At 43.8% G+C, this 13,582-nt stretch overlaps 2 protein-coding genes across 29 annotated transcripts in view; one reads left to right on the top strand and one right to left on the bottom strand.

Moving 5' to 3' along the window:
• Window positions 1–13,582, bottom strand: part of LOC308195067 (uncharacterized protein) — a 1,623,621-nt gene that overhangs the window by 1,094,829 nt on the left and 515,210 nt on the right. The gene's annotated exons all lie outside the window — the stretch shown is intronic.
• ADGRL3 (adhesion G protein-coupled receptor L3) overlaps window positions 1–13,582 on the top strand; it is a 535,523-nt gene that overhangs the window by 480,295 nt on the left and 41,646 nt on the right. For 16 of the 28 annotated variants that reach the window (XM_080591834.1, XM_080591831.1, XM_080591832.1 and 13 more), the window contains one exon: window positions 12,650–12,676. The exons of the other annotated variants lie outside the window; for them this stretch is intronic. In XM_080591834.1, the coding sequence (XP_080447960.1) occupies window positions 12,650–12,676 (27 nt within the window). The remainder of the gene's footprint in view (window positions 1–12,649; window positions 12,677–13,582) is intronic. 28 annotated transcript variants of the gene reach the window in all.

Genomic DNA, 13,582 nt, shown 5'->3' on the forward strand with positions numbered 1-13,582 from the left:
AAAAAAGAGAGAACTTAAAGTAAACTCAGGAGGACCCCAAGCTCAGCCAGAGTTTATCAAAACAAGATTTTCAGAAGTGAGTTGATTGCAATTTATGAAAACCTAAGTAGAAATTAGATGTTTAAGTTTCTAAATCAAAGTTATGTGTTATCGCAATATCGGATATACTTGAGTTAGGGGAAGGTGCAGATTTTTAACAGAGAGGGGAATTTACCTTTTTGAGATAGCTTTCCTAGAGATGTGAGGGACTCACCATCTCCAGAAATCCTTTAGGTAGGATCACAGTCTTGTTCTAGGTAAGAACAAGATCTTCCTAAATCTTTTTAGAGGTGACCAGAAAGAGCCTTTCTGAGCTTACCTCTGTGGCTTTACAGGGTCGGTCAAAATATACCCAGATCTCTTTCTCTATATGCACGCTGACTTCAGTGGCTCTCAGTGTGGTTCCAGAGCATTGGATCTTGTCTTGTCAGTTTGTATTAAAAAAAGAACAAACCAAACCTAGGGCCTGGATTGGAGGGCCCCTTGCTGTGATCTGCATTTGACAGCTTTACGGCACACGGGGAGCTGAATGGGAGTTTGTTCTCCCAGTTCATTTCCTAGCACTGCTCTGTGTTGGGCTGTGGCGAAGCTCTCGCAACATAAATCCTGAGCCAGTTCAACAACAGCAAAATACTTGATTCCCTGTGGCAGTGTAAAAATAAAGGCCATAAAATATTTTAATAGGCTGTTAATAAGAGCTCCTGCAATCTGGTGCTTGCCTATGTCACTTTAAAGGTTAGAAATACATTATGAAGTATAGAAAATAGAGAGCCAAATAACTCCACTTAAATTAATGAACTTGATAAGGGATCAGGTGTCACCTGGGATACCTTTAATTACTGCACCAACAGAAAAGCCATTCAAAGGGCAGTGCCTGAACCAGATGCTGTGCAGCTGAAAGATTTGTAGGCACTGTGCAAAGTTGTAAAAATAAACTTCCCTAACCTTCAGGAACAGGCTCTGTATTATTGTGCCAGCATGGGAGAATCTGACATTCCTGCAGTGGAGCACTGGGTACTTAGGGGTTACCCAGCAAGAGATTCAACGAGTAAATAGCTGGTTTACTTTTCACCCACATTAACTTTTCCAGCTTAGCCCAGCACTTTGGGGAAGGACAAATCTGTTGTTGGGTAGGCACAGTAAGTACTTCTCCACTAGGAGAGCATCCTGCGTGTGTCAGGTGGGTATTGAGCCAATTCAGGGGGTTGTACCCCCTAAAAGAGTGAGGTTCCTGCTCCAGTCCTGCTTTGCAGCCATGTGGTTTCTCATGGCGGGGTTGCATTTTCGGAGGGAGAGGCTTTATTTTGTTTGTATTTCCATATCAAAAATTCCCGTGTGGTGGGGAGATGTGAGCTTGTGTATGTGCTGTTCAGCTTTGCAAGGGTTTCTGTGCCAGCTGCTGACACCAGGAGGGCAGACTAGATGCCATTTCACGACAGGTACTGTCAACAGGATCTTTTGAAACAGAAGGGTTTGATTTCTGCCTTCAATGCATTTCAACAGAAACGTTAAGAGCTTGCCCTGGGTAGGGATCTCTTCTGCCCTTTAAAAATCACTTCTGTATGAAGCAGGGCAGAGGACACCGAAAAGGCTGCATGCATGGGTGGTGCACGTAGCTTTTGACCCTGCCTCCTCAGATGCTGAGTGGGAGGGAAGATTTCCTCCCAGCCTTTTCCAATGGTCATTTCTAGGTTGGAGTTGTTTTATTCAGCCAGTGTGCTAAGGTCGAGGCCCACTGTGGCCATCACTCTTTCTTCTCTTTGTGGCTTGTCGGCAAACACAGGTTAGCTGAAATGGATAGCAGGGAGGATCCTTTAGGCTTTGGTAGCTCTGTCAGCATCATTTGTGTCTCACTTGTGGCCCATCTGAGAGTGTAACTGGGGTGTGAATGGTCCACGAGGTTGCTCACAAACACAAACTGATCCACCATCAACAAAGGTATCTGGTAAAGTGTTGTTTTGGAGTTTTAGGTCCTGCAGCTCTTCCGAACCTACAAGGAAAGCGTGTTGCTGATAGGAAGGCAGTTCTTCCAAGCCAGGGACATGCCAGCTTTCTGGATGGTGAGAGCCTGCTGTGCGGCTTGCATCTATAGCCTGCGAGGTGGAGACTGTAGGCATGTTGGTACGGTGTTGATGCACCCTTGCTAGCAGATGGCTCCTCGTGAAGACATGTTACCAGCTGGAATACTTTAGACCAGCTGTGAGGCTGTTTTACCGGAGGTTGCTGCTGTGTGGAATGATTTCTGGAGTCGAGTAGCTCTAAGCCTTTCCTTCACACTTTGCCATTGTGCCGGGTAGATGTTAGATGTGTGAAATGTCTCAGACTGTCGGGGACGGGAGTACAGTGCATCTTTTTTATATTCACATTCCTCTAAGAAGCCTTATGTGACAAAGGAGAATGCATCTGTATGTGAACTAGTCCAGCACGGTTCTTAAGCTTTCCATCCATCAAATCCTTTCTGGGTGCAAAGGCACGTAACTTGCTGGACTAGGTCCTCACACGTCAGGTTTTCATCCGACCTGGAGCAGATGCTGCAACATGACAAAGCATCCGTATGTCTCCTAAGTCTTAACCCCATTCTCTGTGCAAAATGCAGGATAAGTACAGTGCTTACGTGAAAGCCTTGTTCTGCAACCGTTTAAATACTGCTCATTAGAGTCGTCATTAGGGTTTTAGTAAAGGATCAAAAAAAAAAGATGGGCTACACTGATCCAGACATGGTCTTCACCATGTCTGCTGAAATCTGAGGTCCTCTCTGCTGTGTGGTGCACAGTATAGGGCTTGTTAATTAACGAAATGGCAAACTGGTAGAAAATTGGGTAGGGAGAGCAGTTATTTAGTTAATAAAAGCAGGTCCTGTAGGCAGCTTAGAAGAATTCATCAGTGTGGCTGGGACACTGCCGTGCCTGGAATTACACAGGAATCCCAGCTGATCTCCAAATGCCCAGAGGAGAGAGAGTGAAACCTGCTTTCTCCTAGCAGAGACCAGAAGCCACTCTTGCTGTTCCTTACAGATGCAATCTTCCCTTTGAAGCTCCCGCAGACGCTTTTCCCTCTTCCCCCTGCTGCCTTGCTGCGGTGAGGTTTGTTAGTGTTTCCCGCAGCTACACGAGCCTTCCTGACGTCCTTCTGCACTGCAGTATGTGGCAGTGAGATTTTACTTTATTTACTTTGGAAGGGTGACACGTAGGCTTTAGCTGCTGAGCGCAGTTACAAACCCACTAAAAAGAAGGCAGGCAGCAGAGGGCTTTGTCAGCTCCCTCCTCTTTTGTCTTATTTAGGTGGGTGCATTGTTGTTTTAGCCAGGATATAGCTTGGCTTGTGCTGAGGCTACCAGGATGCTCTTTAGAAAGGAAAACTTTTGGGGACCCTTTCAAAGAAGAGTGTGTCGGGCTGTAGTCCTGGGCTTGTGGGAAATGCTTGTCCAGTGCAAGAGAAACCTGCCCCAAAATCATCCAGGAAATGCAATTTTCTGTCTTTCTTTCAGACAGGGATATCCAGACTCTTAGCTGGTACCTCCTTTTGTTTCGAAAGAGTCAGTATTAATTAGGGGGCTTTGTGATAGTTTAATCCTGGCATTAATCGCTGTGCTCTTCTTGCAGTTTTCTTCCCTCTTGTGTAAACGTGCTCCCATCTCTTCTTCTTCGACAATAGGATAAGCACTCCGTCAAAAAAACGAAATTTCCTTCAAAATGTATTTATTCTGAACACGCAGGAAAGAATGTTTTCTGGTATTGTGGCTGGATTCACAAGAACACATGCTGAAATCCTATTAACGTGGATGATGCAGAAATGTCCAGCACTTCAGAAATCAATCCCACCCCCCTAGCCTCCAGGTAACCAAAGTGAGCCTCCCCAGGCTCACCAGCTGCCATGGGAGCCTCAAATGGTCTGAGGCTTAAGGCACACGGCCCTGATTTAATGGATAAATAAAAAAGTGTATGCTCTCCTCGGTTTCTGACTCAAAGAAAGCTGAATGGTCTCAGCTAACTTCAGTAATTATTTTCTCTCTTGAACTTACTCCACAGTGAAAGGCCACGTTTCTCATCTGCTAATTGTCCTCCGAGGAAATGCAGCCAGTAGCGCCGTGGGCTGTCGTAGGCTCCATCATTGAGAACCAAGCTCAGGAGGAGGTGCTGGGAGAGGGGAAATACCCATTTGTCTGTGTCCACTAGCACAGAGAAAAGCAGGTTAACCTGCTACACTGTCCTGCTTGAGGATGCGTCTTATTCAGAGAGGAAGACACCAATGCTGAGTGTCTAAAGCAGGCATTTGGCCTCCGTGACTCACAGGGCACCCCTTTGCAGCATACTCAGGCCTGATTTTCGGAAGCACAGAGCTCTAGTAAGAGCTAACAACAATGAGGAGGGTAATACAGCTTCACTGTCAATACCATTTGGGGTTTACAGCAAACCTTGAGTTGGTAGACCTTTCTTTTTTTTTTTTTTTTTTTTTCCTTAGAGCCTCAGCTCCCAAATTAAACAAGACTCACACCATGCTCCTCTAATTATTTTTTCTTTCCATAGGAGTCTCTTGCTCACAGGCTTACAGAAATAAATCTGAGAATGTGCGACCTAAAAGCAAAAATCAGGAGCCAAATGCAAAGACTCAACATTTAATATTGCTATATAAAACCTCACATAGCCAAATCTGGGCTCTTTTTGGGAGCTTGGCCCAAGCACGGGGAGGCGAGGGGTGAGGGAAGTTACATGCTGTAGACAAAGTCTGTCGTGCTGGGAATTATGGTCAGGTGTACTACAGCATCAGACGCAAAAACGAGAAGCCCCTTTTCCAAAATGTGCCTCCTTTTCAACTTTACAAACCATTTCCATATCCTGCTCTCCCCATATGTTGTATGGGTGTAAGTGATTATCTGCTCATTTTCTTGCTTCTCAACATATGTATTTTATTTAAAGAGACATGACTAATTCCATCCCCCAGATTAGCTTGTTGTTACAGTCCTGCAGTTTTTCTTAAGTCATAAAAAACTCCTCGAGAGTTAGGTATAAAATTTAAACTAAAGGTTAAATAGAACTTCCAAAAAAACATCTGCAGAACTGTTTAAATGAAATCTTTGATTTAACACGGCAGTATTGTGCTGGCAGGAACAGAGGTTTACCAATCTCATTTTATTTACTCAGCTGATGCAGCTGATGCAGAAAAAGTAAACATCCTGGGTTTGGTGCAGTGAGGAGCGAGCTAGATTTTTGAAAACGCAGGATTCCTTATCCTGTGGTAGGAAGAGCTTACATTACTGGTGCAGACAAATCATTTGTGGAGGGTATCCTTTTACTAAAGAAAGATTAATTTGTGCTTTTAGCCATTTTAAAAACAAGTGAAACTAGGGAGACAGCAAGGATTATTTCATATTTTTTCTATTGAGATTTAGTCAATTCACCTATCGGTTTCTGGATTTTTTATTTTATTTTTAAGACACTATAACTTGGATATAGTTTGTGATGCCAAAGGCTCTGGAATTGAATATCGCATTGGATTCATACCGGGGGGCTGGACTTGCAGAGCACTTTAATCTTTCATTACGTCTGGGTTTGCAGCTGCCTGGGAGTGCGCAGCGAGGATGCAGCACGGTGTAAGGCTCCAGCCCTTGGGAGCACACCCAGCACAGCACCTGGGTGTTGTAGTGGATGCAGAAGGCCCAATCATGTGTGTTCAGCATTCTCGATCCCCATCAGAGAAAGAGCTGAGGGTATGTGCAAACTGACAGAAAGGAGGTTGTGAAGACAGCAGCTGGGGCAGTATGCAGGGAGAGGGGATTACGTGCACCCACACTGAACCCCGTGCGGATGTTAGGAGGTGTGTGTGTTGGCTGGCGTGGTGGAAAGGACAAGGTACAAAGGGTTTGAAACACAAGCTACAGAATACAAACAGTTACAGGAGCCACAGTGAACCTCTGTTAAACATGACCTGAAACCCTGACTGGTGCACTACCTATAACTTAGCGTGTTAAATAATACAGCAGTGCCTGTAAAAACAGGCTGTTAAAATTTTTGTATGGCCCTACTAACAAAGTAACAAGACAACCTGAGTGGGCTGTTCAAGAAGGTTGCACTGAAAATCTCTGCTTCCCTGCCAGCTGTGCTGTATGCTGCAGTTTTGGACTCTAACTTCTGGGGACAGCAGGCTGGGAGCACAGCAGCTCCAGGGGTGCCTTTCAGGGAGGAATCATCCTTTGATTTCCTCTGTAGGGAAGAATAACGTGATACCAGGGAACAACCAGAGCCCCCATTCTCTGTCACTGGAAGACTTTACCCTTTTTTTTTTTTTTTTTGGTAAGCATGGTCAAATGATCTGAATGCTCTATGTGCTTCTGAAAACAAGGCATAGGTTTTTATCCCCCTTAGAAAACCTACCACCACACAAAGTTTAGGAGCTCAGGCTATGATCATTTTTTCCAATATGGCTTTGAGAGCTCTTATCCATTCATACCGTGCCTTCATCAGCCCAATGGTTGGCTTCTTGTCTTCCTGGCTCTTGGGCAAGAAAACTCCATGCTTTGTAGTCCCCTGGTTACCTCAGTGGTATTTCTATATAGCCTTCATCTACATCTCTCCATAGCAAACTTTGAGCAGGCAGCCTAAAACAAACCCAGAAGAATCACTTAGAGAATCACAGAATGAAGTATTTACGAGCTTCCTACCAAGAGAAGATATAACACATTTATATTTTGTCAGGGCGTGGAGTGTGTGAGCACCCTGGAGACAGAAACCCTGCTTATGCTGAAAAACCATCTGAGATTGTATTTCCGTGTGCCTTTCTTGCCCACTGATGTCGATTGAAGCATTGGATTTTGTTTGCTGTTGTCTCAGTTTTTTACAGCATGGTTTGGTTAATATCTGACTGTTTGGGCTTTGGGTTTTGCGTCTTTATCTGTGGCTTTTGTGATGGCTGTGTTAATGTTGCACGGTGATTGGAAAGCACTAATCTTTCCACTGACACGTGTCATCCTCCCAGAATTTGGAAAAAAAAAATCAATCAGTGGTTATTGATCTGAGAGTGTGTTCTGGAAGATATTAAATACCTAAGGTCTTTCTGTGAACCCATAAATCATGATTATTGTTTTAAAAGGCCATACATTTTAAGTATTTTGTCAGCAAGCCCTGCTGGTGCTGTTTGTGAAATACAAATGTGTCTGAAGGCTGTGCAGAATGTGGATCGTGTGGAAACAATCAGATATGTGGTTACACATTAGCGTGTTTTGAATAATCATGGCATGCCTTTGCAAAGCTAGGAGGAAGGAAATAAACAGGGAAGGCAATTCAGAGGGTAATTAATTACTTACAGAAAATTAGGCGAGCTTAACAGAATTGCTCTTTCCAATTGCAATAATTAAGAACAAATCTCAGAAAGCAGGCCATGACTTCCCAAGGCAAGCTGAGTGGGAAAAGGGTGATACTTCTGCCTTTGACAGAGAAAAGCAGACATAGGCCACCCCAAATCATGCAGGGCCAAGGGAAATTTGGGTTCATTTGTCCGGATAAAATCTTCAGAGCTACTGGTGGCACATCCCCAGTGCAGATGGGGTGTCTGGTGGCCACACGTGCCGTGGAGGGTTCACCTCTGATCACACAGCCCTTGTGTGCTCATCATCACTTCCCTAGGAAGGGTGAAAGGATTTGTAGCCTGCAGGAGCTGCCTGGCATCTCCCTTCTGCCAGGAGGTAGGACCCCGACCTTTACAGATTTCCAAGGAACATAAAGCCAGGGGTTTCTTCTGCAAATGAAGCTGAAAGGCACACGGCTCCTTTCACAAACAAGACAGTCTTCCTTCAAAGCAAGACCCACAAATAAGCACCAGTGGGCTGGGGGGAAATGGAGGATGGAGACTTGTTGCCAAAGACGGGGAAGCAGCCAAAAGACGAGACCTAGGGATTATTTCTTGGAAGCCTGTGTGATGTCAGGGAAGCCTACATCAGCAGCCTAAGGAAGGTGCTTAGGAAAAGATTTGGCTTCATGCCACTTACGTGGTAACTTTGTCACCAAATGTGAAGACAAATCCTTTAAGCACTCCTTTATTGCTTGCTATTGATTTTTCTCAACGTGAAGATGCTCCTCCACTAATTAGCGATGAACTCGTTTGCTTTATGAGGGCAGTTCTGGACTTTCCAGCTACTTCCTGTAGATTTTCAGAAGTTCAATAAATCAATCGTTTGTAATCCTTGAAATTAAAAAAAGAAAAAAAAAAGGAAAAAACAAACAAACCTCCCTATTGCCTCATATTGGCAGACAGTGGGGAGGCACAATAGCACGCTTTATTTTGTGTCTCTCGTGCTCTTCTGCAGGAAACATCTGTCTCTGTACTCTATTTGTGCCATATTAAAATGAATTCCATGGGTCTTTCTGAATGTACTAGAGGGTACGCATCATCCATCTATTTTTATTTGGGTTTCATCACTCATAACAGCTACTAAAGGTCCTGTTCACTGTGCATTCACTTTGGCATTTTTTGCTTGTGAGCCAAACCATGTATTTTGGGGCCCAAGCTCTGAGTCCACATGCTTACTCCATTCAGGCCTTTTGCTGATACCAGAGATATGGGAAAATACTTCAACTTGTGAAAAGAGTGATAAGATAGAGTTAGATGAAGTTAAACCATAAAGGGCTGAGTAAAATGGTAACATGTGAAGTCGATTGGTTACGCAGGTTTTATTAGAGGTGTAGTTTTACAGTAAATGTGGCTAAAAACTACACTTTTTAAATAGAAAAAAAACCTCTTCAAAATGTACGAAGAACAGTCATTATTCTTTTAAATGAGAGTTGCATAGCTGCTTTTTGATAACAGGCATTGTCAGTTCATCAGCTTTCTAAGATGAATGTAAAGGTAAATTCTTGCCTTACTGTTCCTGCTTCCAAAAAATGAAGGCTTTAATAATCCACAGTGATGCCAAACTACCTATGTGGAAGTGGTTTGCACTGTAATATATAACTTACAGATTATCTGTGCCCCTGTATTGAGCTGTCTCTGTATATTCTGGCAGTTCGATCACCTTGTGTCAAAAAGGTACATGCTGGGGTTTTAAAAAGACAGGCAGCTCAAAGGAGACTTCCAAGCTTCTGTCTTTTCTGTGTGTTGAAAACTGCCCAGGATGCATTAGTTTTGAAATTTCTTAAGCATCCAAACAAGGACATAAGCAGCTAATATTAGCAACTTTAAAAATCTGTATTGATCTGGAAATATCACTGGAACGTAGGAAGTAATATGAACAATCCTTTCTCATAATTTACAACAAAAGTGCTTAGGGAAAATGAAAGACATCTAACTTAAATAAGATTTTGAAAGAGTTTTACATGATGTGTAATTAACCTTAAGAAGTCTTTGCCCCAAGGTAATGTCAGGGCTTTTTTAAGATTAGAAAATGGATTAGGTATTTCTGTGGATTGGTAGGCCATCCACTATCCATCATCTGGGTTGTGAAGAAACTCAAGGGAAGGAAGGTAAGATTTGCAGGGTTATAGGGATAATACAGCTACTGAAGATCAACTTTTTAACTTCAGGTATTTGAAAGTTAAGCCCCCAACTAAGACGTTATTCAGATTTCCTCCCTAGTCATTAGAGAAGGGCATTTCTTCAAGGAGTGGCAAAGTCTCACCTGCCTTAAATACCTAGTCGGGATAAGTTGCAATTTGGGGGTGCCAGTCTCCTGTTAACTGTGAAGAGATCAGAGCTGCATAGTTAAAATTGAACGGGCTGAATTCCATGGTTACCACCAGGAACCGGGAAGGATTTATCCCAATCAGTTCTGGAGAAACCATTTTATCTCCAGCCTCTCAGGCTGTGTAAGGCTAGGTTTTCCAAGGATTTATGCTTCGGCTATTATTTGCTTGCACTGTTAGTAAACATAATCTCAGTTTTCCAGTTAGCAGCTACATTTTCCCCTGAGCTAAGACTGTTCCAAGGCTTTTTTCTCATCTTAGTGATGTTTTTAAACGTGTTGCAGATAATAACACTGTATTAATGCAGCGCTGATAGATTTCACAGATTTTACCTGAAAAAAAAACGAAAACATTCTGGAGTAATTTTTGTCAGACATGAATTGTTGCTAACACAAGAGTTAGGCTACTTAGGACATTTAAATTGTTGAAATGAAAAGGAAGGATCTGTATTTCACGAGGAGTATCAGAGAGTAAGTCCTATGGGCCATATGTATAGAGAAGTGAAGTGTTTGGGAGTTAAGTGTTTGAATGTCTCACTTCTTTAGGCACCTGCATGCTTTGGGCAGTAGTTCCTAGGCACATCCATATCCAAATGGGGTGGAAATGGGGTACAAACTGCTTGGGTGTTTTTGACAGTTCTCTCTAGAGCTGCTTTGAAGTGTTATCCTCAAGCTAAAAAGCAATCCGAGTTTAGTGATTTCATGTTTTGTCTGTACAAAGGTGAAACAGAACCTTCAGTTGCCTTGAAGAAAGGCTACTGCAGTTCACCGAATTACGTTTGCAAGGGTCTGGGTAGCAGCAACAGAGAAAAAAATCCTCCGTCACTCCTCCAAAAAAAAAGTCACTCCTCTGCAGGGCCATCGTTTTGGTGGCTATGCACAGAAATCATATGGGACACGCATGGGTACCTATCACACGTTTCCATCCATTGAAGGCACTACATTAGGATTATGCAGCATGTCTGTAGCCGAACCCAGAAAGGAGCCACTAGGCCCTATTTTCTTCTTGTGGTTTTTAAATACCAACGGCTTTTCTCTGTTCCTGGTGCCTCCAGCGATGCATTTGCAGGCACAAAGAGCACACTGCCTCAGCCCTAGGTGCTAAGCCAAAGGAGCTGAGCTTTTCTTTGGCTTGAAAGTGGGGACTCAGTTTCCTGCATCAAGCCACCTCCTCTGCACTCATTTATCCCTCCTGATCAGCACAGGCTGAAGCATTTGAAGGGAATTTATCACTGAATTAATACTTCCCCGGTGCAACAAGACTATCAAGGTGTGCTTTGTGCTTTCCTCATTTGTCATTAGATACTGTTATTGAGGCTCAGCTCTCGTTCTTTGCATTGGCGTGCCCAATTTCCCATTTTCTGAGCACAGAGATGAGTGCAGGGCACAGGAACAGTGGATATATTGCCTTTATACCCAGACAGAAGCGGTACAATTCAGTTGTGTGGGATGAGGCATTCATTGCCATGGGGTAGCTTGGATGTCCTCAGAGGGCCGGCAGATATGACACAAGATCTAAGGCATGCAGCTTTCAGCATGGCAGCAGATGAATGGAGGAGAGCCTGCAGGGACGGCAGCCTGGGAAGATGAAAGGGTGGTTGGATGCTGGAGCAGAGCTTTGGGGATCTGTCAGTGACTGGCGAGGATGAAGGCAAGTTCAGTCCCAGGAGCCTACAACAGCAGTTCCTTGAGTAGTTGTCCCCCATGGTTTTTCCTCGTGCAGATGAGCCCTGTTGAAGCCAGGCACAGGTTTAGGTACCAACTTGAGCAAACCAGTTCATATGTTCACATACTAATACAATTAACTATTTTCCATGAAGCTCTAGGAGATACTAATGATCTCCTTACACCCTACATAATGCTTTTTTAGTCTGCAAGGCTATTGCCCATCTACTTGTTTCTCACTGCTCAGAAGGGGGCTAGGGTAAATGTAGGGCAAAGTGTGGCCAGATCAGCCCATTCGGTGATTTTTCCTATTCTTTCCCAAAGCCCTTGAGTGACCATGCTAGGGTGAAGCTGGGAGCAGCATCACTGCCTCTTCTGTCTCAGCCAAGGACAATGCAGAAGGTGTCCCTACATGGCTCTAGCCATTGCAAGGAGAAAAAAACAAAGCCTCATTTTGGAGATACCTAGCAGCCCTCTCGGTCAAAAGTTACTGCCGAAGATCATTCAGCATCATCCAGTTTCTTTCTAAATCTAACATGAAATGAACATATTGAGCCAGCCTCTACCTCTGGCACCCGTGGCGCCACTGCCATGGATCACTGGGTCAAAAGCACTGGGCAATGAGGGGAGAGAGGGCCTGGGAGGTGGCCTGCCCTCTACACCCATTGTACATCAGCCATCATGCAGGCAGGGAGAGGCACAGAGTTATGGTTACAGCTAATTTTGTTGTCCCCATGGTGGCAGAAAGTTGTCTGGAGTGGGACCCAAGCTGCTCCTTCACCAGTGGCAGCAGGCTTCTTTGCTCTGCTGAGTCCTCTCTTTGTCCTTCCCTGTGAAATGGGAGTAAATAGGTCATTGGTTTCTGTCTTCAGGCTTTTAGAAGATCCTAATGCCATTATCTCAAAAAGAAGATAACGCTGTAGTCTGGCTCCTAAGTCAGCAACTTGGGAGTTACACTTACGAAAAAATAAAAAGCAATAAGGAGGTTCCTGTAATACACTACAGTGCATCAGATGGAGAGCACTGGAGGTGCAGTGAAGTTTTGCCATCTGAATGTGTGCAAGCTTTCCATGGTGGCTGTGCAGGAGTTTCAAAGCTAGTTTTCTCCAGAGAGATACGTTTTGTGTGTACCAAGCACACCTGATGTGGTTCTGCCTTCGGTTTTGGTGATGGCTGGTGGGAGAAGGGGGGGTGACTAGCAGCAAGCTATATTCTCTATACGTCGTTATATTTCTAATGTTGGTGTTCTTGTCTTTATGTCTACGCATTCTTTAGCTATGAGGATAACAGACCCTTCATCAAGTAAGAATGACCTGAATGGCTGATAAATTTCATTTATCAGTGTGGTCCCATGAACCAGCTGTCAGATCAATATTGAAAAATCATTAAAGCTTCTGTCATTCACATTTGAGGCAGAAGAGCAAACTGTGCAGGAAAATGGCCAGGCATACAGCTAACATGCAGAGTAAATGTGCTGCATGCGTATCGCCAGCCAGTTGTCGCTGTATTGGCTTTGTGTTCTTTGATTGGGCATAACTTGAATTCAAGGTGAAAGTTCCCGATTAATCTTGTGTCGTACAGACTTGTTATACCAATAGCAACCTTCCAGTCCGCTGTGCTCTATCCCTGAAAGTGCTTTATGACAATACAAATACAGAAGTCAATTTTAAAAAAGGTACACAGGTGGTACTCCACACGATTCACATTCTGGTTAATGGGTGCAGTGCATGCTAATCTGTATTCAGTGCACAGTCTCCTTACACACTGGAGTACCCAATTGTCCCTAATTGTACGCCTCTAATTTTCAATTATACCAGAACATGATGGTTTTATTTCTTTATTGCTCCAAAATTGCACTATGGAAAAGAAAAAAACATGAAAAACCAACAGCAAGTCTGTACAAAGGAAAAAGCAAAAACCACAAGCCACACCAAAACAAAAACAAAAACAAAAACGCCAAGCAAGCCAAAAATGCCTAGAAATTACGTGCCTTAGGGCATCCGTGCTTTTTTCTCCTGCAAACAAAAAGTAAAGCACAGTAGCACAAAATAGAAGCAGATCGACTTTGCAGTAGACTTTCAGTTTGTTCTTCTGGTGAAGAGTCCTTTGTGTCCATTCCTGCAGCATCATTCACACATTCTCTTTCATTGCTTGGTTCTTTTTTCTGCGGGTGTGGGACGGACCCATTCAAAGTAATCTCCATGCCCT

The sequence above is a fragment of the Anser brachyrhynchus genome, assembly GCF_964034855.1.
Source record: "Anser brachyrhynchus genome assembly, chromosome: 4".
In the NCBI taxonomy this organism is placed as follows: domain Eukaryota; kingdom Metazoa; phylum Chordata; class Aves; order Anseriformes; family Anatidae; genus Anser; species Anser brachyrhynchus.